General features: G+C 40.6%; 1 protein-coding gene across 2 annotated transcripts; it reads right to left on the reverse strand.

Moving 5' to 3' along the window:
* Window positions 1-309: 309 nt before the first annotated feature.
* Window positions 310-19,979, reverse strand: C4H14orf93 (chromosome 4 C14orf93 homolog). 2 transcript variants are annotated; one of them, XM_037834539.1, is made up of 7 exons: window positions 19,948-19,979; window positions 8,379-9,420; window positions 5,888-6,208; window positions 2,132-2,193; window positions 1,801-1,904; window positions 1,110-1,222; window positions 310-831 (listed from the first exon to the last, which is right to left on the reverse strand). In XM_037834539.1, exons 2-7 carry the CDS (start codon window positions 8,976-8,978, stop codon window positions 412-414), a joined length of 1,620 nt encoding a protein of 539 aa, XP_037690467.1. In that variant the 5' UTR covers window positions 8,979-9,420; window positions 19,948-19,979; the 3' UTR covers window positions 310-411. The 2 variants fall into 2 exon arrangements, with proteins under 2 accessions (XP_037690467.1, XP_037690468.1); XM_037834540.1 differs by lacking the exon at window positions 19,948-19,979 and adding an exon at window positions 9,590-11,431.
* Window positions 19,980-27,137: the final 7,158 nt, after the last annotated feature.

Consider the following 27,137-nt stretch of genomic DNA (forward strand, 5'->3'; position numbering starts at 1 on the left):
TTCCACTGCAGAGCTAGACCAGCAGTCGTGGGGAAGCAGTAGGTACAACCAGACTGCTTCCCCAGAGATGAGGATGAAACCAAAAGAAACTTGGAGACCAGGATATAAGAAACAAGAAGACTTCATGTTTCTTAGCCCCATCCTCTTTTTTTCCTCAGTCCCATTGTTTATACTTAGGAATAAACATTTACTGGCTTGCCATTCATAATGGGTTTTCCCCTCACTATATTAAGTTATTTTATCCCATCAGAGCTGGTAGCTTCCACTACCAGTGGAGACTGTGTTAAGAAGAGAGACAAATTTGCTTTCTCAGACTGCAGAGGGCATTTCATTATTCTGGGAAGCCCCACACTGCCCATTTCTGGGATATGGGGGAGTGGCAGAAGCCCGAGTTATTCTTGGCTATAGATTTCACTCATCCTTTTCCACCTTGATTTCAATGAATGAGTTCAAGTCAGGACAGAAGGTTTTGTGGGATTGGTCAAAAGATGGGGACACAGGTCCATTCTCATCACCTCCATCATCTTCCTCTTCTTGGAAATTAGGATTGTAAAGTTCTGGTGGAAGCAGCTGGACCTCCGCAGAAGGTAATCTGTCTGAGGGAGGCCCATACACACGATTAGCTTTGGTGCCATGCTTAGAGTTAGCATCCAGGTGATAGCAGAGCTCTGTGAGGCGCTGGGCCCGGAAACGGGGAGGGCGGGCCACCCAGACACCTGGCTCGTTAAGACTGTCCTCTTCATCTGACATCAGCTCTTCTGTCACATCCTTCCACAGGAGTTGGTCCTCAGGTCCAAAGTGCCTCATGATACTGGATCGGTTGGCAAAAAGCTATGGTAGAAGTCCAGGACAGAGATGAGGAAGAGAAAGAGACTAGGGATTAGATTTGGGGAAAGGTTTGGGTGAGAGAGAAGGCTGTGTAAAATCTGTGCCTGAGGGAACCCAGTCCCCAAATCAAATCTTAGAACTAGCTCATCCTCCTTCTCTGGTTGCTTACATTCCTGGCTCTCAGTTCTATTCTCAATGCCATGTCCTCTGGCCCTTCCTATTGTGGCTAATTAGAGTTTCGAGTTTAGCATCTTGAAAAGTAAGACCTAGAAACCTCCTACCCGGTATCGGCGACTTCGAAGTTTCTTCTCTTCTTTTTCCTTCAGGCCTTTAAAAGGGTTCAGAGAGTTGCGGTACTCACGCCTCTTAGTAAGGAAGTAGGCCACACAGGCTCCTGGGAGAGAAAGGGGAAGGAGCAAAAAGCAGGTGGTCCTCAGCCCTTTTTTTCCTGCCCTGACACTGAATGGAAGATTGAGAATCACTATTTAGAAGATGAGATTTCTTGGTGTACAATGAACACTATTCACTTCTCTTTGATGTAGCTCTCTTTTCCCACCTCCATCTCCAACACTAACTCCTCCCATATCTCCTATTAGAAAAAGACAACTCAAATTGCTTCCATGTTCCCCCCATTAAATCTACCCCTGCTGCTACTCTGCTGATAGCAGATTATGAGTACATTTTCAGCAGAAACTTTCTAGTTCATCATGCTTCCGTGCTAGCTACAGACAAATAACACAAGACCCCATATGATGGTATTCTAGCCCTTTCTTTCTCATTCTTATTTTAGACCAAAGAGAATAAAAAGGCAATTAGCACTAATCTTGTGAATATTGTAGGTGAAAAGAATAGCCAAAACATACTTTTAAAATCACCTAAATCATCTCCATTATGCCTCCTGTCATCTGATCAAGAACATGGGGGTAGGGAGAGCAGAAAGGATGGGATGAGAGTTAATTCAAATTTTCTTACCTTTTAGCTCCTTATCAGTGTAATTGTGGGGACTGGTCACCAGCTCCTGCTTGAGCTTTTCCAGAAGGAATTTCACTACTGAAATATTCCATGAGGACTTGATGCTGCCACAAAAAGAAGAGAGTGCATAAGGCAGTCAGCTTTTTAAGAACCAGACAGAGACACTCACCACTAATCAACTTATTGGTAAAGTCCTCCATGGCCCAAGACAGGATACAAGGGACTATGGTGAGATCAAAGCCCTAGCCTCACTGTTGGATTGGCTCATTCCCCTATACTCCGTCTCCTTAGCAAAGTACCTTATGATTCTGTTCCATCTAGAGGACCGTACCTTTCAGACCCATTGAATCTCTTGTCATTGGTGATGTGGTTATGCACATTATGGACCAATTTCTAGGAAAAAAACAAACAAATAAACGAAATCAAGCCATGAGAGATATCAAGTCCATAGGTTTTATCCTATGGGGTTCTCTGCCTGAAACCGTCCCATTGTCTGAGTACCATTCCTATAAATGCCCTTTTCAGAAAGCCTATCTAAATTAATATTTCTAATGGGACCTTTTTTTTTTCCTTTTAATTAATTTGTATCAAGACTCCAGGACCATCCCTGCTCTTACTTTTGCTCCTGGGGAATGAGATCACTAGAGCAGAGGTTCTTAAACATTTCCACAGACATACCCCTGATGACAAGGAGAGAGCAAATACACACCAGGGCCACTGCAAGTAGATATATCTTGTAAATTTTTAAATTTTCTTCAAAATATATCTGTATTTCTTTTAATATAAAAGTGGCTTCTAAAACCTTCTAGTAAAATTGATGATTCAGAAAAATATCCCAGGTTTATCCATGGCTTTATAAATTCCTTTACATACTACCACAAATCCCAGGGGTACACACACCATGGTCTAAAAAACCACAAACCTAAAATTATAGAAATGTGATTTGGAAAGGACCTTGGAGACTAAATCACACAACCTCCCCTTCACATCATCAAACAGGCTGCCTTTCCCACCTCTAGTGATGGGTTCTCACTGCTTTTAGAGGCAACTTACCCTCCCCTTGCACATCTCTGATTGCTAAAAAGTTTTGCCTTAAATGCTCTAAAATCTGATCCCTGCTTTGCCCATAATAGTTCCTGAAATACGTGAAGATAGCCTTCATGTACTCCCCAAGTCTTTTCTTATCCAGTCAAAACAACCCTAAGTCCTTTAGCCATTCCTCATGACATAGTTCCCAGACAGACTCTTCAACCAAACTCTGAAGCTCTCTGGTTTGCTGGTGTCCCTCTTACGGAGTGGCACTTGGAACTCAGTGTAACTTATCACTGGCCAATGGGAGCATTACTTCCCTGAACAGAACACTACGCTTCTAGCAATCAAACACAGGGTGGTGTTATCTTTCTTAGCAATTCCACCCCCACAGGGTTCATTCACAATGAGTTCATAGTCAACTCAAGTCCTCAGACATTTTTCATGTGAGTTACTCTCTCCATCATCCCACAACTGACTTTTTAAACTTCAGTGTAGAACTTTACATTTCTGCCTATTAAATTTAGTTTTGCTTCTTCTGATTATATTTTCATTTCAACTCCCTCAGTCAGTGGAAGTTACCCAGATACCATCTTGAGCTCACATCCTGATTTAAGGGCTTTAGCTCCATATTTAGAAATCTCCAATTTATCTGTCTACCTCTGTGGCTGAATGACCACGTCAACTTAGGAAACCACTGTCTACTCTTTATGGCTAGGGGCTTTGCTCTATAAAAAGGATGATTATTATTCTAGCTTCATATTTGATATAGTTATTTTACCACTTAGAAGTCCAAACCTAAGGAATCACAGGGGATGGGTGAATGCTTCAGAAAGAATTTGGGAGAGTTGCAAAAAAAAAAAAAAAGGGAGTTGCATAGCTTCCAACTCAAGTGGCTTGGAAGAGATCAGACCAGGCTTGACGTGGAAAGGGAAAATACTCTAGACAATAATAACTGTTAAGACTGTAAAGGCTGCTGGCTCACCTACCTCCTGAGTGAGATAAAAATAAATACACTTCCCCAATGGGTGGTTGGGGTCGGCGGCATTCTAAGGAATTAGAGAGTTCTTGTGTGGTCCTTTTAGTTCACAGGACCCTAGCAACAATCCACAGCAACTCCAGCAGATTGGAGAGATGCCTCTTTGATTCCTTCCCAGTGTTAAAAGATTAGAATAGTAAAGATCTGCAACCATCCCTCCTTCTCTAAACCCATAGTCTGGCTGTTGAGCCCATAAGAATATTTTAAACCTTCTGTCATGGGCAGCAAATTTCCCTGACTGGTCCTCTAGACCCTTTTCAAATACCGTAATAGAGAGCATGGTGAGTGAGCATACTGTTCTCCACAGTAGATCCCCAGTTCCACCCACCTCTCCAAGGGGCAGGATTAAAAGCCAGGCCTTTATACTCCGCCTCTCTTCCAGAGGCAGTAGGCAACAGAATGGAAGTGATTGACTGAAAATCTTGATGTTATGGAAATTATAATGATCACAAATTAATTCATGATTTAAGCACTATGAAGTTTTGAGAAATGCCTTGAAATGCATTTCTAGATATATTCCTCCATTTCTATTACTGGCAGCAAGAGTGCCTATCCTGGGCCAGAAATCCATATCAGAGAAATTAAACCCATCTCCTGTTCTTGATAAGTGAGGAAATGTCCCTGAACATAACCAAATTATGAAGTGAAGTTTAGAGATGAGGTGATACTGATTATGAATGGCCTCTTCCCAGGGATAAAACAATCCTTCAATGTAAAATTGAAGACTCTGAGGAAAGTTAGTGTTTGGGTCCTTGGCCCAATGCCACGTGCTTCAACTTGAGGGAAATAAAATGGAAAAGATTTCAGAAGACAAAAACACATCAAATGAGAGAAAGTATAAGAATGAGATCTCTCAGAAAAAGGAAAAGGGACTAAATCTGTTAAGCTAATTGAGTGTGTTTGGAGAGAGGGAAGAGACTTAATATAAACAAAGGATGTATAAATGGTAATCATCTGTTTTTGATCTTTACTAAGACAGTAGCAAAAAGAAACAGGCTATATAGTGATGAAATTTAGGTTGGACGTGAGATTACCTCCACTTCCAACCAGTACTTTCACATGATTTCAGAGCAGCCATTATCCAGGGAATGGAAACCCATTACAATCAATATGAACATTAGATGGCTAAAGAACATCCCATGAATACCAGAAAGATGCTGTTTAAAGACAGAGTTGATCCGAAGGACTATGGTCACCCTAGAGGAGTGTTTCTCAACTTGGGCACTATTGGCATCTGGGGCTGGATAGTTCTTCATTGTGGGAGGTGTCCTATGCATTGTAGGATATTTAGCAGCATCCCTAGCCTCTACCCACTAGATGTCAGTAGCAACACCACCACCATCAGCTGTAACAATTAAAAATGTCTCTAGATGTTTTCAAATGTCTCCTGGGGGAGAAAATTACCCCTGGTTGGGATGCACTGCCCTAGAAGTTCTATTGGTTTGGGTCAGCTGGAGTGCTCCCAGCTCAGCAGGATGTTTGTAGTGCTTCAAGCCACTTCAAGAACGTTTTGGGCAGAACTTGTTCTGACCAGTCCCCTTCCTGCCAAGTGGTCTTGGAATGACCAGAATCTCCAAACCTTTATAAATGCACTGAGTGCATAGTGACTCTCTACATCGGGTTTGGGATATCAGGACATCCTGGCTTTTTTTGCCTAAGGGGTCACCTGCCACTTACCCTACACACTGGTTAAATTTGCAGGAAGTTTTCAGTGTTACCATTTGGTGGCCAATCTGTGCAATCCATCAAAGATCTTCCTACCAGAACTATTAGATTGCTGGGAGATGTAAAACAATTCCTTTCTCTTTAAAAGTAAGATATAAATCTATCTGGAAAAGCCTTAAAAAGCTTGACTGATAGCAGGAAGACCACCTATCCCTAATCTGTGGAACAAGTCGGTCTCCTTGCTCTTTCCACTCTAGTAGGATTCAACATGGGAGGTTTAAAATCAACCCACCCTTCAATCTTCATGTATCTCTCCAGACTGAAGAAAAATTTAAAGAAATTGCGCTCACTCACAGAGAGTACCAGATCCCGCTTGCGCCTGGAATTCTTCTGCCCACTCCCTCTGGTCCTACATGGAGAAGAAGTAAACCCTAGCGAGTGTCTCAGCTCTCCAGTGCCTCCAGGGCCTGACTCTTCCAAGGCACTGTCCAGCACAGCAGCAGCGCTGAGTGCATCCTCAGGGCGAGACGGTAGCAGCTTGGTTCCATTTTCTGGCCCTGTGTCTGAGGTTGTGCGCTGGATAGCCAGTTGTGCAGCTGGTGAAAGCTGTTTGGCATAAGCAGGGACCAGCATGCGCTGAACTGCACCCTCAGAGGCCACATAATCATCCACCAGCTAAAAACATTAAAAAAAAAAAAAAAAAAAAAAGCCTATTAGCTAGGCAGGCTTAGGGGAACATGGTCAGCTATCACTCCTTGGTCAAGGTTAGTGAGCAGAGAGTGGAAACAAGGGGGGAATCTAGCACAATCTTTAATGGTCAATGGCTTGTTTCTATAGGACTCCTATGAGAATGCTGGGCAAATATTTCTTGTGTGTAGAGGGTCTGTCTTGTTTGATCACTCATTAGGACTGATTACAAAGACAAGGCAGGTTTCTGATGCTCTATTTGTGAGTAGTCCTTTATGGTTTGCTCTTGGGTATAAGAAATGTAGATAGGTAAATATTTTGTCTAAAAGAGACTGGGGGAGGAGATAATGACAAGAAAGGGAAACCCAACATGAGGAAGAGCAAGAAAATAAAGTGATAATGACACTAAAGAAGAGAAATAAAAGAAAAATGAGAGTGAAGGAGGGAGATATGGTCAGAAATCTCTAGGGAGGTTGCTGCTGACTGCTCCACTCGCCTACCCCCCATGCCCTCTGTGAGACCAGTCCTGTTTCCTCACCCTGATCCTGCCCTGGAAGCATCTGCCCATCCCTGCCCTGGCATCTACTTGACTGCCTGTGCTCTCACTCAAAAACATCTAGGGCAGGGAAAGGAAAGAGGGAAGAAGGAAGAGAGAGGGAAGAAGAAGGGAGGAGGGATTTCTGTAGCCAAGAAAACAAAACAGTGAAAGTGGGGAAACAGAGGGAGAGAGAGAGAGAGAGCAAGAGAGAGAGAGCGAGAGAAGGAAGCTGGGGAGGAGGCTGAGATTTATAGACCTGTGAGCTGCTTTCTGCACTGTGAAATCTAATTCCATTCTGTCGGCTTGGAAGCCTTCCCCACAGCTCAGGGCATTGCTGGGCCTGGTACCCTCCTGCCTCCCATCTTGTCAGTTCCTCCTTCCTTAGTGCCTAACCCCTGATATTCCTGACCTGCCATACACTGGGGTGAGCAGCAGTGGCCATTACCCATACTTCTGTGCCTTCCAGGGAGCAATGACCAGTTGCAGTGTGACACTGGAGGGGAATAGAGAGAGTTTATATATTCATTTCTCAGACCAAGCAGATGGGCTGGGAGTTCCATCCCTCCCATTTACCCTGTGTGTTCGCTCCTGCACTCTTCACTGGGTGTCTAAGCCCTGTTCTGGGGGGAGGAGGGAAAGAGACAGGGCAGATGAGAATAAGGTGGAGGAGAGTTGATAGGCCTCCCTCCCACTGTCTCCCAAGTGGCAACACATCTATCTGCCTTTATGATCTCTATAGTTGCTTCTTCTCCTTTCCATACTGTCATGTGTGACATTCTGTAGTTTTTACTTTACCCAGCCAGGATTTTCCTGCTCGTATGGCCCTGAGTAGTAAAGAAACTGAACAATGTACATCTGTCTTTTCCTGTTTACAAAATGTGTTCGCTTGCTTCCTTCTTTGCTTCCTTCCTCCCTACATGTTATTGTTCTTGCTATTAACGCTCACTTTTCCATTTCTTTTCCTCATTTTATTTTCTTTTCTCTATCTCCCTCTGGCCTTACTTCACATTCTCTTTCCTAAATAAATTCTTGTTTCACATCGATTCACCTTTTCTCTGTCCTCCTTTTTTCATGTTTTCTCCTTCCTCAACCCCCTTCATTTCTACTTGCCTCTTTCCCTCCCCACACCTGTCTTCTGTTATCTTTGTCTTCTCCTCCTCACTTTTTCCTTCTCTCTCTCTCTCCCTCTCCCTCTACACTTCTGCCTCCCTCTCCTCTACATTCCCATCTCTCTCTATACTGAACTGCTCTTGACAAGCAGAGGGCCCTGATAAAATATGAATGAGCCGTCTGTGCATGGCAGGCATTCCTGCCAGGAGAGGCAGAGCCCATAGAGCAGCTGAGACAGCTGTGGAGGAGAAAGTGCCATGCGGAGCTATTGAGAGGGAGGGAGGGGCACCCCCATCACCACACACACCAAAATGACCTCCTGCCAAAGAGGCGGATGGTTCAGGAAGAAAACAGGAGTGCTGACTATCCCTGAAGGCAAAGAAAACGGTTCTATCACAGATACAACCAAAAGAAAGGCTTAAGGCAGGAAAGAAAATGGAGAAAAAGAGAAAGGGGAGGAAGAGCACTAAGAAGCAACAACACTTGTGTGCCTTCTCTGTCAAGACTCACCGGATTGAGCAGCGGGGCCCCTTCGCTGGCAGCCAGGGTGCATCCTGGGAGCCGCATGTCCCTCTGAGTGGCTGGGAAGCCTAAAGGCCCAGGCCCCACTGCTGAGGCTGCTCCCAGCTGCCGCAGCTCCTCGATCACCACCTGCACGCCACTGCCCACGCTGTCACACTCCTCTTCCACAGCAGACAAAGCCTTGCATGCTTCCCCAGGACTCTCCTTGAGAGGCCCAGTCTCCTCAGGTGGGGAACTGTGTGCCATGCCGTCTCCATCTTCATCAAGGGTGGACACCTTCCCTTGCCTTAGCTCACCTACTTCCTCCTGGAGATGCTTTAACAGCTCATTGTTGGCCCGGGCAAGACCCAGAGCAGCCTCAGCCAGGCCCACGGCCTTATCGACCCTCTGGTAGATAATATGCAGGAGCTGCTCTGAACTCTGAACTACCAGGCCATGTCCTGTCACTGTGATCGGGGTGCTGGGGGGAGGATTCCCACCCTGAGAGCCCGCACTGCCACCACTGGTCTCGCTCTTGCAGGCACAGCAACAGCATTTGCCCTCACTGCCACTGGGTGGGGAGAAGAGAATGGTGGCACTGAAGGACATGGCTGACTGAAGCAGTAACAACTGAGCTCACAAGTGCTGGACCTTTCCAAAGAGTGAAACTGGACTTCACAAGTTTAGTAGGAAGCACTGGCCTCTTTGGACTCACTTTCCTTTCTCATCAAGGGTGGTCAGAGGAGAAAGGGTACCAAACGGTGGGCTCTGTGAGGGAGGAATAGACAGGCAGGGAAGGAATGCACAGTCCATGGCTGCCTCTCCTGGCCTGCAAAGGAAAGAAACTTTCTTCTATTTGCAGATTGTGTTCCTTCAGCAAAACACACTGGGTGTCACACTCACCCCTTAATGAAAGGGTGATGCCTACCAAAGTCCTTCCTCGTGAACACAGTTTCAGATGGCAGAGGGCATTTTCCTGCATTCAAGCATAAAATCCCTCACCACTCCAATTTAACTAGCAGAGAGGGAACTTGAAAGGACCCACCGGCATCTGGAAAGATTAGAAGATTAAGGAAGAAAATGTAGCTCTGTCTTTTCCTCCTATCTTTACTGTAATAACACTATTGCATTCTATTGCTTTAACACCATTCCTTAAGGAATTCAGAACATCTCACACAAGTTATCTCATCTGTACAATAGCTCTAGGAAGCACATATTACCTCAGATCCAGGAAGGAGACCTGCAGAGAAGTTATATGTCTTTTTCAAGGTCAGAAGAAAACAGCAGAATCTGGTTATTTTACTTTTCACTCTATGGCTTGGCTTTTTTTTTCCTGAACTGATACCACATTTTGTTGACATGAAGAATCATGATTCTACCCTCTCCATAATTTTCATACAGATGCAGTCAGAATAAGACTCCTAAATAAAGAATACACAAATCATTGCAGCCCTCAACATGTCACCAACCTCCCACTATTACATCATTAATTCTTTGGAGCTGGGAGCTGGGAAATGAAATGAAAAGCTGGGTGAGGGACTTGAGTTGGCATAACCTGGGGCTGCACTCCACCTCCCGCTTGCTCTTAATAAGATGTCTACATGTGCCTCCAGCCCCTGCAAAAGACCCTAGCCACTCTGGATCCTGCAGCCAGTAGCCCAGAGAAATTACTTCTGGGGCTCCTCATCTCCACTTCTGCTCCTTCAGGGAGAAGCCAAAGTTCAACAGGAACAGCTACATATCTAAGTGCTGCTGCTTTGACTAGGTGATCAGTATGAAAGGAAAAACCAGAATATCAATGATAAACCAACTGGTGCTCTTTTGAATTACTGTAGTTAAGCAGCTAAACCACTGCAGGAAAGAAAAAGGAGCCACGGATGGGGCTGGTTTGTACAACCTATAACACTCCAAAGAACTTAATAAATATTGTCATTTTCTAAATGTTACTTGTTTATAGAGAAAAGAAAAATCCTTCTGCCTGAAGCTCCATAAGTGACAAAATGTTAAGTATGTTTTTACAATATCCTTGAGAGATACATTTCTATTTTACCCTGTAAATTATATCATAACTTCACAATTAAAAGGAGTGGGTTAGGAGAGTTTTCAATATAGAGAGCCGTTTTTTCTTTTCTTTCTTTTTTTTTTTGAATCTGCCATCTCATTTCAGAAACAGGCAATATCAGTGCCTCTGAGGTATTAAAGCTTAAATCTGACAATTCATTTTAATTAATTTGGTTATTAAAATATAGTCTTTAATTTGTTCTTTCCACCCTTTGTATCGAAGAAATGACTTTTCTGTGCCAGATACTCACTTCTTGCAAGAAATTAACTCAAATCCATTTACAGCTTCCTTTTCATTAGAGTCACTGGAAGGCATAGCTAAACCTAAAACTAAAGGTTAAAGCCATATTAAAACTAAAGGTTAAAGGAAAGCACTGACCGATTCTATGTCAATTTATGGATGAATCATTTATATATCTTTTTCCTTCCTAAATAAGGGTCTACATTGCTTCTACAGGTTTTGTTTTGCTTTGTTTTGTTTTGTTTTTTACCAACATCGTATAAGGAGTAATGTTAGGTATGGATGATGTGAGAAAAAATCATGTTTTGGAGACAGAAGACTATGGTATACAAATGCTTGCCAATTGGGTCCAGTATTTTTAAATTCAGAAATTAAGATGCATCAGGTTGGGACATTGGATGGGTTGTCTAACCCTTTCTAGTACCAAAGTGACAACTGCTATATTTGGTTCTCTTGTGCCATACACCTACTCTTTCTTGCAAGAGGCTTTCATCTATGTGAGTCTTGTCTGACTTGAGCCTTTCCCTTCCCCCTTAAAATGGTCTTTCCTACATCATCTTTTCAAAACAGCACCAAATGAGAAATTTTTTTTAAAAAGGGCTTCTCCTTTTTAAAAAGGTTTTTTAAAAAGGGTGTCTACTTATGAGCTATGGGAACTTATGTGAATTATTTCACTTTCCTGAGCCCCCGTTTTCTCATCTATGCCTACTCTGAGTGAAGAATATACATAATATTTGTAAGGCACCTACAGAGTGCTGACACAGTTAGTGCTCCACAAAGAGCAGCTGGATGATATTATGATTATTCCTGAAAACTTTTGTGTTCCTACATGGGGCACCCATCCTGATCCCTCATCTTGAATAAAATGCAATAGCTTGAAACGGCATTAGGGGATTTTTTTCCTCTAAATTTCATATCAAATTTCTAAGAAACAACAAATTCAAGTCTACAAAAATGAATTTAGGTGCAAAACCTTCTATGATGCAAATTAGGTAATTGAGAAAACAGCGTTTACAATTTACTTGCTATAGCAACCTAGCTTACACTAAGGATAATACTCAATTCTGCCAGGTTTTAATGCTAAATGTATTTTCCTATTGTGAGTTCCCTTTGTTCCTAAATTTCCTTGTTTTTCTAGTTTATATATTACCACATTGTGTCCATTTTAGAATGTCATACTCAGAGCAACAAATACTTTTCTTTATAAATTAACCTGTCTATAAATACCTGGTGTACTGCAGTATGCACAATGGACATTTGGGTAACTTTTGTTTTGGTTTCCATGGACACTATTGCTGTCTTAATTTCCCTGCTTCCTGCCATAAACTCCAAGGCAGGGGAAGAAATTAGGGTCAATAGGTAATAAAGTATTATTTCAAATTACAACCTTTACTAACTAGATAACTGAAATGCTGGACAAGTGATTAAAAGCAAAACATTCATTGCATTAGCTACAAATATATCAATTAGAGAAATGGAGCAAATAAAAAGTCTCCCTAAACATTCCCTATATGTAAGACCATGTTAAAGGATGAGTCACCAAGTGGATGACCTCCTACTGAGTACTCAAACGAAGGGAAGATAAAGTCCCTACAATCAAGGAGCATATAGTCTAATCAAGAATGTGATATAACATAGAGAATGTCTAAAGAACAAAGCCAAATACACAGAAGTGTCTAAAAATATGGTATAACCTGAAAAATTCCTGAGGAATTATTTCAAAATAATGGAAGTCAACATAAAATGAAATCATACAAGAAAAGGTTCTTATAGAAGAGAAGAATCCAACCAAGCCTTGAGCAATGTATAGGATGAATTGGTAGTGTGGTAAGAAGACACTCGGAAGGAGAGAAAAAATGTAAATATCACAGGAATTAACAGGGTTCGTGTGAAAGATCAGAGCAAGGTGAGAAGAGGTGATAGAGGGCTCTGAAAACCAATTTAAAGTAACTCTTATAGCAGGGGTTGGCAAACTTTTTCTGTAAAGACACAGTAAATAAATAATTTAGGCTTTGTAGGCCATATGGTTTCTGTCACAACTACTCAACTCTGCTAATGTAGCGTGAAAGCAGTCATGGACAATATGTAAACAATATGGCTGTGTTCCTATAAAACTTTATTTATGGACACTGAAATGTGAATTTCATATAATTTTCACAGCATAAAATGCTACATTTAATATTTACATAAAAATGTAAAAACCCTTCTTAGTTCGTGAACCATACAAAAATTGGTCAGGATTTAGCCTACAGACTGTAGTTTGTTGACACCTGTCTTAGATACCTAAAGTGGACGGTCACAGATTGAGAGACTGTGTAAGTGACCTAGGAATGAATTGATGAGAATGAGGTTCTACATCCTGCAGGAAAAACTGATATTTCTTTATCTAATAAACATAGGGAAACTACAAAACTCTTAGATAAAAAACCTAGGGGCAAATCTACATGACCTTGGATATCGCAATGGTTTCTTAAATATGACACAAAAGCACAGGCAACAAAAGAAAAAACTGATACACTAGACTTCATTAAAATTAAAAATTTTTGTGCTTAAAAGGGCAGTATCAAGAAAGCAAAAAGACAACCCACAGAATGGGAGAAAATATTTGGAAACTATATATTTAGTAAGGGTTTAGTATCTAGACTATACAAAGAACCCCTACAACTCCACAACAAAAAGACAATTCAATTGAAAATATGGGTGAAGGACTTGAATAGACATTTCTCCAAATAAGATATACAAATGGCCAATAAGCATACGAAAAGAGGTTCAACATCATTAGTCATTATGGAAAGGAAAATCAGAATCACAAGGTGATACCACTTCACACCTACTAGGATGGCTATGATTAAAAAAAAACAAAACAGAAAATAAGTGTTGGCAAGGATGTGAAGAAATCAGAACCCTCATGTATTGATGGTAGGAATCTAAAAAGGTATAACTGCTGTGGAAAATAGTTTGATGGTTCCTCAGAAAGTTAAACATAGAACTACCATATGAACTAGCAATTCCACTCCTAGATATATACCCAAAATAATTGAAAACAGAGATTTCACAGAAGCATTATTCACAATAGCCAAAAGGTGGAAACAACCCATTCATCAACAGATGAATAAACAAAATGTGGTATGGAATGGAATATTATTCAACCATAAAAAGCAACGAAATTCTGATACATGCCGCAACATAAATGAACCTTTAAAACATTATTCTAAGTGAAATAAGCCAGACACCAAAGGTCAAATATTATATGATTCCCCTTACTTGAAATATCTAGAATAGGCAAATTCATAGAGACAGAAAGTAGTCTAGAAGTTACCAGGGACTGGGGGGAAGAGGGAATAGGGATTATTGCTTAATGAGTACAGTTTCTGTTTGGGGTGATGAAAAAGTTCTGGAAATAGATAGTGGTGATAGTCACACAATATTGTGAATACACCTAATGCCACTTAAAAATTATTAAAATGGTAAATTTTATGTCATGTATATTTTACAATATAAAAAAAGTCTAGATAAATTAAATGAGGATAGAGATACTGGTTAAAGACTACTTCAAGATTGTAAGCCTGACAGTGAGAACATGGTACCACTGACAGAATGACAGAAATGAGGCTGTTAAGAGGAGGTACCAAATGTGAGAGAAGACATATTTTTATTTAAGATGTTAAAGTTTCAACTGATGGAGAGATATTTAAGTGGAATGTCCATCCCGAAAGCAAATGACTAGACTGAAAAACAAAACTTGAGGATGCTCAGAGCTGGAAACCAGGTTTGGAATCTCTAACAGGAGAACCATAGAAAGTGAATACTTTTAAGTATAAAGTGAGAACTGCAAGAGCCAAGGACAACACTTCAAACCAAATCCATAGTCTGAGGACCAAGGAAGAAGCTTCATTAAAAGTGAAATTTGAAAATTTGATTGCTTCTCGGCCTTTTGGCTAAGATCAAGCATAAAAGTAAAACTTGAGAAAGAATGGTCAGTTAGGTGGGAGAAAAAACAGTTTGGAAGCCAAGGTAGAAAGAATGTCAAGAAGTGGATTTAATCAACTGTGACAAGTGTAGCAGAGTGGTTAAGAAAGATGAAAAATAAGGAAATACATTTTATTTGTCTGTGATGGTCATTGGTGATGACCAGAGAGGACCAGAGAGGCTTTTTTTTTTTTTTTTTTGGCAAAAGTAATACTATATGGTAGATGAAAGAGGAATCAGATAGAGAAAAAATGGAAACGACACAGTCATGTTTTTTAGAGTTTAGCCATGAAAGGAATGAAATAAAGTCAGAAAGGGGATTTAGGGTTAAGGTATTTTCAAGACACAGAAAGGTTCAGTACATTTAAAAAGCACAAAGGAAAAAGCCAGTGAAAAATTAAAGGATGAAGACATTAGAACATTAGAAAAGGATTTAAGTTTTCTTCTAGCAAGGATCATCCCATATGAGGAGGATGAGCTCTTCCCGAGACTGCAGAGAAGAAAAAGATGGATGCAAGGGCAAAGATCTGTTGAAGTGGAAGGAAGACACAGTTGTACACCATAAAGATATCCTTTTTACTTTGGAGACAGATTTACCTCAGTATGAATAATACAAATTGATAACAGAACTTTATTATTGACACGACTGCATTATTGGCTGCTATCATGTAAGTTTTTCTTTTCTATTCCTGCCATCTTAACTAACACTCCAGACCTAAAACAATTACTCTGCTTTTTCATTACTAGTTTAAGTTTCTCCAGCCCATTTAACCCCACCAACATTATGAACACCACCTAAACTTTATTCAGACATTTTTAGTTTTCTTCTCAAAAGGTATAGCTACTTAGTAATTCATGAAGTAATCCATGGAGTGTTGACAACGTAATGGTTAACACTAGTAAATTATCCAGGCAGTATCTATACCATTATTATTTGCATTAATAATGTCAATTTTTGCAATTTCAGATGGCTAGATTATTTTAAAACCAAGAGTTCCATATTTTTCTTCTAGAAAGAAGAAACAGGAATAAACTACAAGTGACCACCATAGAATAACATACATGCCTTTTGCAAAATGCTATCAACTTTTAGAATTTGGCACTAAGAAAAAGATCTTCAATCTTATGATGAGTTGCCAACACAAACTGACAGTATATATAGAATTGAGGTTTGCATAAAATGTATGTTTGGTGTTCATTCCAGTATTGGTCTAATTTTAATTCATGTGAAGCCCAGAAAATGTACTGTTCAATAATTTTGATTTCTTTCACAAATATTTAGATAAAAAAGGAAGAAAAGTAATCTCCTTTAGACACAGTTCAGGGTGAGACTGCCAATAATCTTAACTATCCCTTTCTTCCATGTCACATGTATTTTTGTTAAAACTAAATATATCATACCATTGGCAGCTCCCTTGCTTGCTTTCTCCCTATTCTGTTTGAATTTTCTGCATGACTACCTTCACCTCCAAACTATGAAAAATAAGTTTTCTATTTAATACATATGATAAGGTGTCACTCAGATGATATATATTTTTTACAGTGGGTCCTTAACTCCTTCAGGGTCATGCTAGCAATGGACTTCCTTAAATGTGATTACTAGAAGCACAGCAATTCATATCATAATCTTCATTTTAAAGAACAAAAAAAGGAGAATGACCACTTAAAGCTCCTGCTGTGCTGGTCAGCCCTGACCCTCCACTTCAAGGTGCAAAATGGCTCTCTTGTGAGCAAGTTCTCTCAAAACCCACTTCTATCACACAAGAGCAGGTAGGCAAATACCGCAAAACACTGTTTTCTTACATTTTAAAAGCAAGTGTACAGTGATCTCCAAAAATTTAAGACTTCATTTTGGGGGCTAAAAAAGAGAAACGGCGGTGCTTGGTGGCAAAATGAGGTGAGGTGCCAACAAAAGGGATTCCCTGTACTCTGAAAATTCCAATTATACGTATACAGTAGTACAAGAGTTTTTAACCCAGTGCAGCACAGCCCTTGTTATTTACCTTTGCAAAAATGCAACAACTTGGTGATATTAAAATTTCTGGTTTAAGATTTTCACATAAATGTGCCTGGTATAAAGGACCCTTACTGCATTTTCCGGAAAAATCAAAAACTACTCCTAAAACGGTATCACGAGTCCAGGGAGCCCTCGGTAAATGTTGGTTGATTAAATATTAGCCAAAGATGACAAGGCGGGCACCAGGGACAGCAGAACCGTTTCGGAAGACAGGGTGTGATTCAGCTACCGGCTGGCAGATCGCGACGACGCCGGGGGAAGCGAAGAGCCTGGACACTGCCCTCCAGGCGCAGGGGTCTGGGCGAACCGTCACTGAGCCCAGTCACAAAGTGTGTCCTGGGGGTCTCGGGAAATGAGGGGGTAATTTCGGAGAGGGCGGCCAGAGGGCGTAGTGGCCCGAGGCGCGGTGGGGGATCTCGTTGGGTCACCGCGGACAGACTACGTGACCACGAAAGCTCTCAGGACTTGGGCTGAAAGCGCCGTTGGCCGCGGGAACTCGCACCACGGTCTCGCATTAGAAGCCCTAGGATGTTCCACGGCGTGTGCCCCGCGCAGTCACGCCCGCCCACTCCACGAAGCCAAAGCCGGTAAGCAAGCTGCCAACGGAGATGTCGGCACCGACCCGTGTACTCCGCGAGCGCGCGCACGCGGAAGGTACCGCCCCATTTGCTCTCTGGCTCCTGGTGATTGGTGATTGGAAGATGGGGGAAACGACGCCAAGGATGCTATGGGCTGCGATTCACAGTCACTCAAAGAACCAGGGAGGGGAGGGGCCTCCTCAGGGAGGGACACGACTGCGACGCTTTTTCAAGGCCGCCAGACGCCATCTTTAGTTTTTTGTTTTCTCCCTTTTGTTTTTTGCCGCTCACAAAGCTGCGTGTACATGATTATAAGAACAGTGGCCACAAATACGTTTCAAACATTTGATAGTAGGAGACTTACTTCCTGCTGACCCTGGTTACGGATCTTTGATCGATAGCGAAGTGGCAGTTCCCTTTAGTTCAAGTAAATTTTCATCTCTAGGGTCTCAGCAGATTTCCAGGCAAAAGCAACCAAATTTCGTTTTCCTTTATTTTGTGTAGAAAGACCAAACCAGCAATATATTCGTGGAAGGAATTCCCCCCTTTCTTATAAAGAAAACAACTGAAAGCGAGGACATTAGATACAAAATCAAAATAGCCTAGGAAAGTCAGGGGCATGATCTGGGAAGAACCCTCCCTTTTCTGAGGGGTGTAAAAAGTGAAGTAAAAAGTATACATGATGACCTGCAGTGATGCGGAAACGAATTAGAAAGGGCAAAACTCCGCTAAAAATTCCCATCACTGCAGAAATCACAAAAGTCACAAGAATCTGACTAGATTTCAAAGAAATGCGGGTCTGACCTGTGGAATGATCCACGTTTGAGACGGTATTTACTACGCACCTATCTGACTTGCATTGTTAGGGAATAAAAATACACCTACTACAGGTAAGAAACCCAAAGAGCTCATACAGGTCCAATTTCACTATAATGAGTTTCAAGACCTGTACAATTATATTGAAGTTGTTATTTAGGTGTCTTAAATATTGCTTGAAATTGAATAGAACACTAGTTAACGAATGGAAATATATATTATCATGCAGAGATGTTTTGTTGTAATGTAATTTGAACTCGAGAGTAGATCTCTTTTTAATCTCCGGTTACTACTGCACCTGTAACATTCCAGTTTCTCCTTCATCAACCCATATACGTCCTACACATGCACTCCAATCTGTAAATACAGATCTGGATACAAGTGTTCTCCGTATCACTGTTAATGAGGAGACAGTAGTTCTGTAACAGATCATTCTAAGTGAGAATACAGCTCCAATAACGGGAGGCTCTGCTCTAACTCTGTTGTCCTCTAATTAACAAACTTTTCTTTGACCTAGGGGAGGTTTTTCATTCCGAAAGGCAACTTGATAGCCAAAATGTATTTCTTATCCCTATTTGGCCTTTTTCTCCTGCTGCCCCCCCACCCCAATCCCTGCCCCCATCAACACCACCATGCGCAACTGTTGAGAACTGAACTTGACCGGATTGTTTTCTTGTTACTTTGCCAGCTGTGGAGCTTTTTAAACAAATTCCAACCTATAAAACGACCATTTTGTCAAAAGGCCAAGAGAGAACTTCCGTTCTGAACACACCAACCAAACCACACATAAAGGCCAAAATATACACAGCTGTACATTTAAGAACGCGAGACAATAAAAAGCAAAACCACTTAGGCAAAACACTCATAAAGAAGGCTTTGAAACCACAGATTCAATAAATTGCCTACCCCCATTTGCCACATGGACTATATACTCCCTGGCAATTATTAATTATTCACTAATCTGATCCCTCAGAAGAGGAGCAGAAAAATATAGTAAATGCACTAGAACGAAAGTGCCGAAGTATGCTAAGCATAGGATTTCTTATAAAGATCTACTTTACATGAAATCCTGTTTTTATCACATTTGGGAACCCACAACTGAAAAAAAATTTCACATCTTAGGGTCTACTTTGCACACATAAAACCAAAGGTAGTCACTCTTGAAAATAAAATCTGATATGGCACATATACACACACACACTGTACATAAACACAAAGAACAAACCCCCGAGATAAATCTTTACGAAATTATTTGCTTCAGGAAACACACAGACTCACAGAAATGGCCTCATGAGAATGTGTACAAGACACACTATGAGACTGTAAGAAGGGACTCTCCCCCCCTCCCCAGGGAAATTAGTGTCTCAATTCTAATATCCTAATATTTTTAACCTATTGGCCTTGGACAATTGCCATATACAAGCCACTTGGTTTTGGTTCTGGGCGGGGTTGGGGGGGAATGTGTAAAACGCACGCAAACAGCTTTTGTGAGAGAGCCTCAAATCTCCGTTTCGTTCGACGTTGCCCGTGGCAGAAACTGACATTATTCCTTCGGCCCGCTTTAAAAAAAAATCCATACTTCTCACGCGGCAAAATTTTTTAAATTCCTCAACCACAAAAATTAACCAGTTCTCAAAATGTGATAGCAAAAAGAAAAAAATCTCTATAGATTTGGCTGGAAACAGTTGTACACAGCCATCCTGCTTCTCAACTTCTTGGTATATTTAAAACCTTGACCAGGAAAAAGAAAGAGGAAGAGAGAAAGAAAAAGAAATGGGGGAAGAGTAAATCCCCCTTAACAATTTCCTCACCCCAGCACTGCCACAGATCACTATTTTAAAAAATTTTGAAAGCACACACAAGATTAAGGAGGAAAAAAAAATGGAAAAAGGATACCCGAAGGTCGTATGGCTCTTTGTATTCGTGTGTGTGCAAAAAGGAGGACTCGCGGAGCCCGAGCCGGCAAGCCCCGCCCCTCCCCGGACACCCGCCCGGATTGGCCGCCGGCGGCCGTTGGACGCCCCGCCCCTGAGCACACGCGCCGCGCCCGAGGCGTGGGCCCCAAGGGGCCCCCCGAGGGCCGCCCCCGACCTCCACCCCTGGCGCCCGGAACCTTTCGCCCCCACCGGCGCCTGACCCTTTCCTCACCTCTCACCCTTTCCTTTCACTTTCTCACCCTCCTGTCACCCTTTTCCGATCTGTGCGAAACCAGGCCCCAGTCATCAGTTTAGCAATCTAGTGAGGGAGCTTCCTTTTGCCAAGTTGCTAAACTTGGTTAACTAGTCAGTAAAATTCTAAACTGGTATTAGGCTTCGGGGAACTTGGTGCCTGGGACGAAGTGGAATGTCTCTGGATCACCCCTATTATTGCTTAACAGCCCAACCATTAAATGAACTTTCATATAAATATGTGCCATAAGTAGTCTTATGCCTTCGTGGTTGTTTTCGCTCCACCGGAGCCGGTAATTTTGCTCTACTTGGCTAAAACCACGTGTTCAGCAATCTAAAATGGCTCTTGACCTCCTGCATGAAGACCAGTTTTTTCGCGCTGCAGTTTAAGCCAGCTATAATCCGTCCCACTTCACTTGGTTACCTTTAGTTCCCGCTACTACTTTACATCCTGTGTTATTCCTTTACTCAAGTGGTGGTGTCTACCTGCAATGCCTGTCTCCTCTTCTCTGACTAGTCAATTTTATATTTTATTTTTTTACTTTTAATATGGTAACATATATACAACATATTTCCTATTTTAACGACTTTCCAAACGTTCAATTCAGTGGTGTTAATTACAATCACAATGTCGTGCTACCATCCCCACTATCCTTTACCAAAACTTTTCCATCACCCCAAATAGAAACTCTGTCCCCATTAAGCATTTTGACTAATCAATTTTTATCCATTCTTCAACTATTTCGGTCAAGCAGAACACTTCCTTCTCTCTTCTTCTAACATGAACTTCATGCTTCTCAGATTAGCAGCACTTAACTCTATTTGATTATTTCACTTATTTTAGAAATTCCACTCCAGTAAGCTGTTTGAGATCAAAGGTTATTTTTTCCATGGAGGAACTGTTTATTTGATTCTTACTGTAGCAGCTGGCATAATTATAGACATTTAATAAGTACTGAGATACGATTGAAATTTTTTTAGACTAAACACAAATTTTGAAACTCAGATCCCACAACAAGAATTTACCTTACATAATAACTGTTTTTGAGCACTTATTGTGCAGGTACTGTTCTGAATACTTTACATATATTGATTTATTAAATCTCCAGAATAATAGGTAGGTACTATTACTATCCTCATTTTACAGATGAGATTGAGGTACAGAGAGGTATAATAATGTGACTAAGTATATACAGCTAATAAGTGGCAGACCTGGGATTTGAACCTGGAAAATTTGGCTCCATAGCCCAAGTTCTTAACTACTATGCCTCAGTGGCTATACAGCACACTTTTTTTTTTTTTTTTTTAATTTTTATTGGGATTGTTCAGATACCATACAATTATCCAAAGATCAGAAGTGTACAATCAGTTGCCCCTGGTACCCTCTTACAGCTGTGCATTCATCACCACACTTAATTTTTGTTCAATTTTTAGGAACTTTTCATTACTCCAGGCCAGAAATAAAGTGAAAGATGGGGAAAGAAAAAAAAAGGAAAAGAAAAGGAAACTCGAATCCTCCCGTATCCCTAACCAACCCCCCTCAATTACTGACTCATAGTGTTGGTATAGTACATTTGTTACTGTTTATGAAAGAATGTTGAAATACTACAAACTGTAGTATATAGTTTGCAATAGGTATATATTTCTTCCCTATATGTCCCTCTATTGTTAACTTCTAGTTGTATTGTCATACATTTGTTCTGGTTCATGGAAGAGTTTTCTAATATTTGTACAGTTAATCATGGATATTGCCCACCATAGGACTCAGTTTTATACATTCCCATCTTTTGACCTCCAACTTTCCTTCTGGTGACATATATGACTCTGAGCTTCCCGTTTCCACCTCATTCACATGCCATTCAGCACTGTTAGTTATTCTCACATCTTGCTACCTACACCTCTGTTTATTTCCAAACATTTAAGTTCATCCTAGTTGAACATTCTGCTCATACTAAGCAACCACTCCCCATTCTTAAGCCTCGTCCTATATCTTGGTACCTTATATTTCATGTCTATGAGTTTACATATTATAATTAGTTCTTATCAGTGAGACCTTGCAATATTTGTCCATATGTGTCTGGCTTATTTCACTCAGTATATTGCCCTTTAGGTTTTGACATCAACCCATTTTTTTTAAGATGGTTTTGTTCACACCCCATACATTCCATCCTAAGTAAACAATTGATGGTTCTCTATATGGTCACATATTTATGTGTTCACCACCTTCACCACTATCTATATAAGGACATCTACATTTCTTCCACAAGGCAGGAGGGAGCATCAAAGAAGGTAGAGAGGGAAAAGAAAGAGAAAAAAATGATAGCTAGGAAGTAGCAAAAGGAAAAGTAATCTTAAATCAAAGCAGGGTAAAGAGTCAGACACCACCACCAATGTCAAGTGTCTATCATGCTTCCCCTATCCCCCCTTCTTATCTGCATTTACCTTGGTATATCACCTTTGTTACATTAAAGGAAACATAATACAATGATTCTGTTAGTTACAGTCTCTAATTTACATTGATTGCATCCCTCCCCCAATGCCTTCCCATTTTTAACACCTTGCAAGGTTGACATTTTCTTGTTGCCCTCATAAAAGAACATATTTGTACATTTTATCACAATTGTTGAACACTAGATTTCACCAAGTTACACAGTCCCATTCTTTATCTTTCTTCCTTTCTTCTGGTGTCTCACATGCTCCCAACCTTCCTCTCTCAACTGTATACATAGCTATCTTTGTTCAGTGTACTTACATTGCTGTGCTACCATCTTCCAAAATTGTATTTTGAACCACACACTCCCATCTTCTCCTATCACTCTCTGCATTGCTCCCTTTAGTAATTCCTGTAGGGCAGGTGTCTTGTTCACAAAGTCTCTCATTGTCTGTCTGTCAGAAAATATTTTGAGCTCTCCCTCATATTTGAAAGACAGCTTTGCTGGATATAGGATTCTTGGTTGGAGGTTTTTCTCTTTCAGTGTCTTAAATATATCACACCACTTCCTTCTTGCCTCCATGGTTTCTGCTGAGAGATCTGCACATAGTCTTATTAAGCTTCCTTTGTATGTGATGGATTGCTTTTCTCTTGCTGCTTTCAGGATTCTCTTTTTGTCTTTGACATTTGATAGTCTGATTATTAAGTGTCTTGGCTATACAGCACACTTTTTAAAAATATTTTCTCATTTGACTCTCACAACAGTCCAGAAAGATAATCTGAATGCTTTCAAAATATCAGTATAATAAAAGCCACACACCAAGGTGGGGGGACTGTTCTAAATTAAACTAAAGTGGCATGACAACTAAATGCAAGTATGATAATTGATTGGATTTGAGACAGAAGAAAAAGCTGTAATGGACTTTACCAGAATAGTTGGGGAAAACTGAATATGGTCTGGATATTAGATAATATGATTGCATCAGTGTTAGACAGGTTATTGGCATCTCCATTTTACAAAACTGAGGCTTGGAGAGAGCTTACTGCAAGGTCCCATAGCTAACATGTGACAGACCTAAGACTCCAAACCAGCTGTCTTATCCAGATCCCCATATTTCTGTGCTGGCCTTCAGTCAGAGTGGGTCTACACACTTGTTGGTTCTCAAAGTCCAAGAAGTTCTTGGTAGGATCTGTTTCACAGCAGAAAGTCCTGTTGCCACCAGTGTTGTTTTCACCCAAGTGGCACTCGAGCTTATGTGGCAACCCAGGCAATAGCTTGGCCTTTTACCTGAAAATGAGGTGGCAGTGTTTATATGGCTAAGAGTTACAAACTTTCTGTTTTTCTTTTTACATGTTTTGCATTTAAGCATTATTTTTTTTTTGTCACACAAGGCAACCATAAAATCACTAGGAAAATATTAACTTTTGATTAGAATATTCTAGGACATCTCATATCCTCAAGTGTAAATGTAAACATTTTAAAAAAATGTAAATGTAAACTTTTTTTTAAATGTTACAATGAAGGGAACACAGAAATGTTAATAATTATTATAATCAACAGTTAATGAGAGCTTACTTGGTGCAAGTCATTCTTTTTCATTTAATCAATTCTGTGAGATAAGTATTATTATACTCTCTCCTTTACTGATGAGATAATGAGACTCAGAGAGGGAGTCATTGAGTTCATTAAATGAAGGAGACAGAGCTTGAATCCAGGTCTGCTGACTCCAGAACCTGTGCTTTTTTTTTTAAATTCATTTTTATTGAGATATATTCACATACCCTACAGTCATCCACAGTTGTACAATCAGTTTTTCACAGTACCATCATATAGTTGTGCATTCATCACCAGAATCAATTTTGAACATTTTCATTACTCCAAAAAAAAAAAGATGAAAAATAAAAACAAGAATAAAAATACAGGTAAAGAAGTATACCCAAAACATTCCATCCCCTCATTTCCCTATTATTCATTTAATTTTTGTTCCCATTTTTCTACTCATCTGTCCATAAACTGGATAAAGGGGGTATGAGCCACAAGGTTTACACAGTTGCACAGTCACACCCTGTGAGCTACATAGTTATACAATCGTCTTCAAAAATCAAGGCTACTGGGTTGCAGTTCAAGTTTCAAGTATTTCCTTCTAGCTATTCCAATACACCAAAAACTAAAAAGGGATATCTATATAATGCATAAGAATAACCTCCAGAATGACCTCTCAACTCTATTTGAAATCTCTCAGCCACTGAAATTTTGTTTCCTTTTTCTTCCTCCTTTTGGTCAAGAAGACTTTCACAATCCCACAATGCTGGGTCCAGGTTCATCCCCAGAAGTCATGTCCCACGTTGCCAGGGAGATTTACACCCCCTGGGAGTCATGTCCCACATAGGGGGAAGGGCAGTGAGTTTACCTGCTGAGTTGGCTTAGAGAGAGAGGCCGCATCTGAGCAACAAAAGAGAGAACACGCGCTCTTGACCATTCATTACAGTTTCTGTCTAACTTGAAACCTTGCTAAATTACTCTTGTTCTCTTGTTCTGAGTCTATGAAAGACAAACTCTGTCTTCATGCTGATGATCAATGGTGTGTCATAATCCCCAGATGAAGTCTTCTTTAATTATGATTCCATTTCTGCAAAGATCAGGGTTAAGTTGGAAAAGCCATGTCTTTTTAAGTTACTTTTTCCCCTATAGTCACAGAGAAAACTTTGGTACAAAGTTTGAGTAAAGCACTTTTGTTCTATTAGGTAATGAGAATAGCAGAAAAAATCACCTTTTCACCTAAACAAAATTTACAATTCCCAACTCTTAAACGTTTGAGATTTCAAATATCAGACTTCACAGATGACTTGTTGATTGAGGAGAAGCTGCTTATTTGTCTTTAAATAAAGCAGATCTCTTTATTTTAAGCTGTTTCTGTTCAGTGAGTTCCCAGTGGGCCTCCCCATACAGTGAAGTGTAACTTTCCTTGGAATGAGGCTTGAAGCTGCTTCTGACAGCCATTCATTAACACACCCCAAGAGCATTTTAGAACTGTGGTAGAAGGAAATGCCAGAGCCAGTTGAGAGAATGTCCTCAGAGACACTGGAGAGGGAAGTTTCTAAGAGAGCTGAGATTCCCAGAGATGAAAGAGGTTACAGAAAGGTGGAAGTTAATGCAAAGGGAAGACAGAAAAGGAAGACAAACAGGCAGTAGAGAATAGTACTCAAGGAAGAGTAAAGGAGGGTTTATGTTGTAGTAGGAGTGAAGGCAGCTTAGATTTTAAAGAAAAAAATTTGGAACTTGACAAATTATTAAATACAAAAGAAATTGCATAAACAGCTGGGAGGGAAGTCTCTCAGAGGTCAGTAAAAAACAAATGCAAAAATATAAAACAAAATAAATCAAAATGCCATAAAAATTAAAGACGGATAAATGCAGAGAAGCAGCAGCAGGATAAGCAGAAACAGAAGGAGAAGGAGAAGGAGGAAAAAAGGAAAAGGAGGAGAATTGGAAGAAGAGGGAGAAGAGGAATGTCAAGTAATATGTGTAGAAGAAATGACAGAATTTGAAAAATCACCACTGACATCCACCAGAGTATATTCAGCTTATCCAAAGTGATCTACAGATACCACACAGTTCCAATCAGAATTCTAACATCTTTCTTTGAAGAAACGAAAAATCCAATCATCAAATTCATATGGAAAGTTAAGGGGCCCTAAATAACCAACAAACAAACAAACAAACAAACAAACAACAAAAAAACATCTTGAAAAAGAAGAACAAAGCTGGAGGACTCACAGTTCCCAATTTTTTAAAAATTAAATCTAGTTTTATTGAGATATATTCACATACCATACAATCATCCATGGTATACAGTCAACTTTCATAGAACATCATATATAAAAGTAAAAAAGAATATCCAAATCATCCCCCCCATCCCACCCTATTTTTCATTTAGTTTTTGTCCTCCTTTTTCTACTCATCCATCCATACACTGGATAAAGGGAGCATGATCCACAAGGTTTTCACAATCACACTGTCACCCCTTGAAAGCTACATTGTTATACAATCGTCTTCAAGAGTCAAGGCTACTGGGTTGGAGTTTGATAGTTTCAGGTATTTACTTCTAGCTATTCAAATACATTAAAACCTAAAAAGTGTTGTGTACATAGTGTGTTAAGAATGTCAACCAGAGTGACCTCTTGACTCCATTTGAAATCTCTCAGCCAGCGAAACTTTATTTCATTTCATTTTGCATCCCCCTTTTGGTCTAGAAGATGTCCTCAATCCGACGATGCCGGGTTCAGATTCATCCTTGGGAGTCGTATCCTGCATTGCCAGGGAGATTTACACCCCTGGGAGTCAGGTCCCACATAGGGGGAGGGCAGTGACTTCACCTGCCGAGTTGGGTTAGCTGTAGAGAGAGAGACTCTTAGGCACAATTGTAAGCAGGTTTAGCCTCTCCTTTGCAGTAACGAACTCCGTAAGGGAAAGCCCCAAAGAAAGA

Source organism: Choloepus didactylus, chromosome 4 (assembly GCF_015220235.1).
Source record: "Choloepus didactylus isolate mChoDid1 chromosome 4, mChoDid1.pri, whole genome shotgun sequence".
Classification (NCBI taxonomy): Eukaryota; Metazoa; Chordata; class Mammalia; order Pilosa; family Megalonychidae; genus Choloepus; species Choloepus didactylus.

What these genes read in the sequence shown, in the direction of transcription:
- C4H14orf93 (XM_037834539.1), bottom strand. Translation starts at nt 8,978, where the DNA reads ATGTCCTTCAGTGCCACCATTCTCTTCTCCCCACCCAGTGGCAGTGAG. An exon ending in AGCGGGATCTGGTACTCTCT is followed by an intron (nt 2,194 to 5,887) that starts GTGAGTGAGCGC and finishes TTTTTTTCCTAG; the next exon opens with AAATTGGTCCATAATGTGCA. An exon ending in AGATTCAATGGGTCTGAAAG is followed by an intron (nt 1,905 to 2,131) that starts GTACGGTCCTCT and finishes TTTTTGTGGCAG; the next exon opens with CATCAAGTCCTCATGGAATA.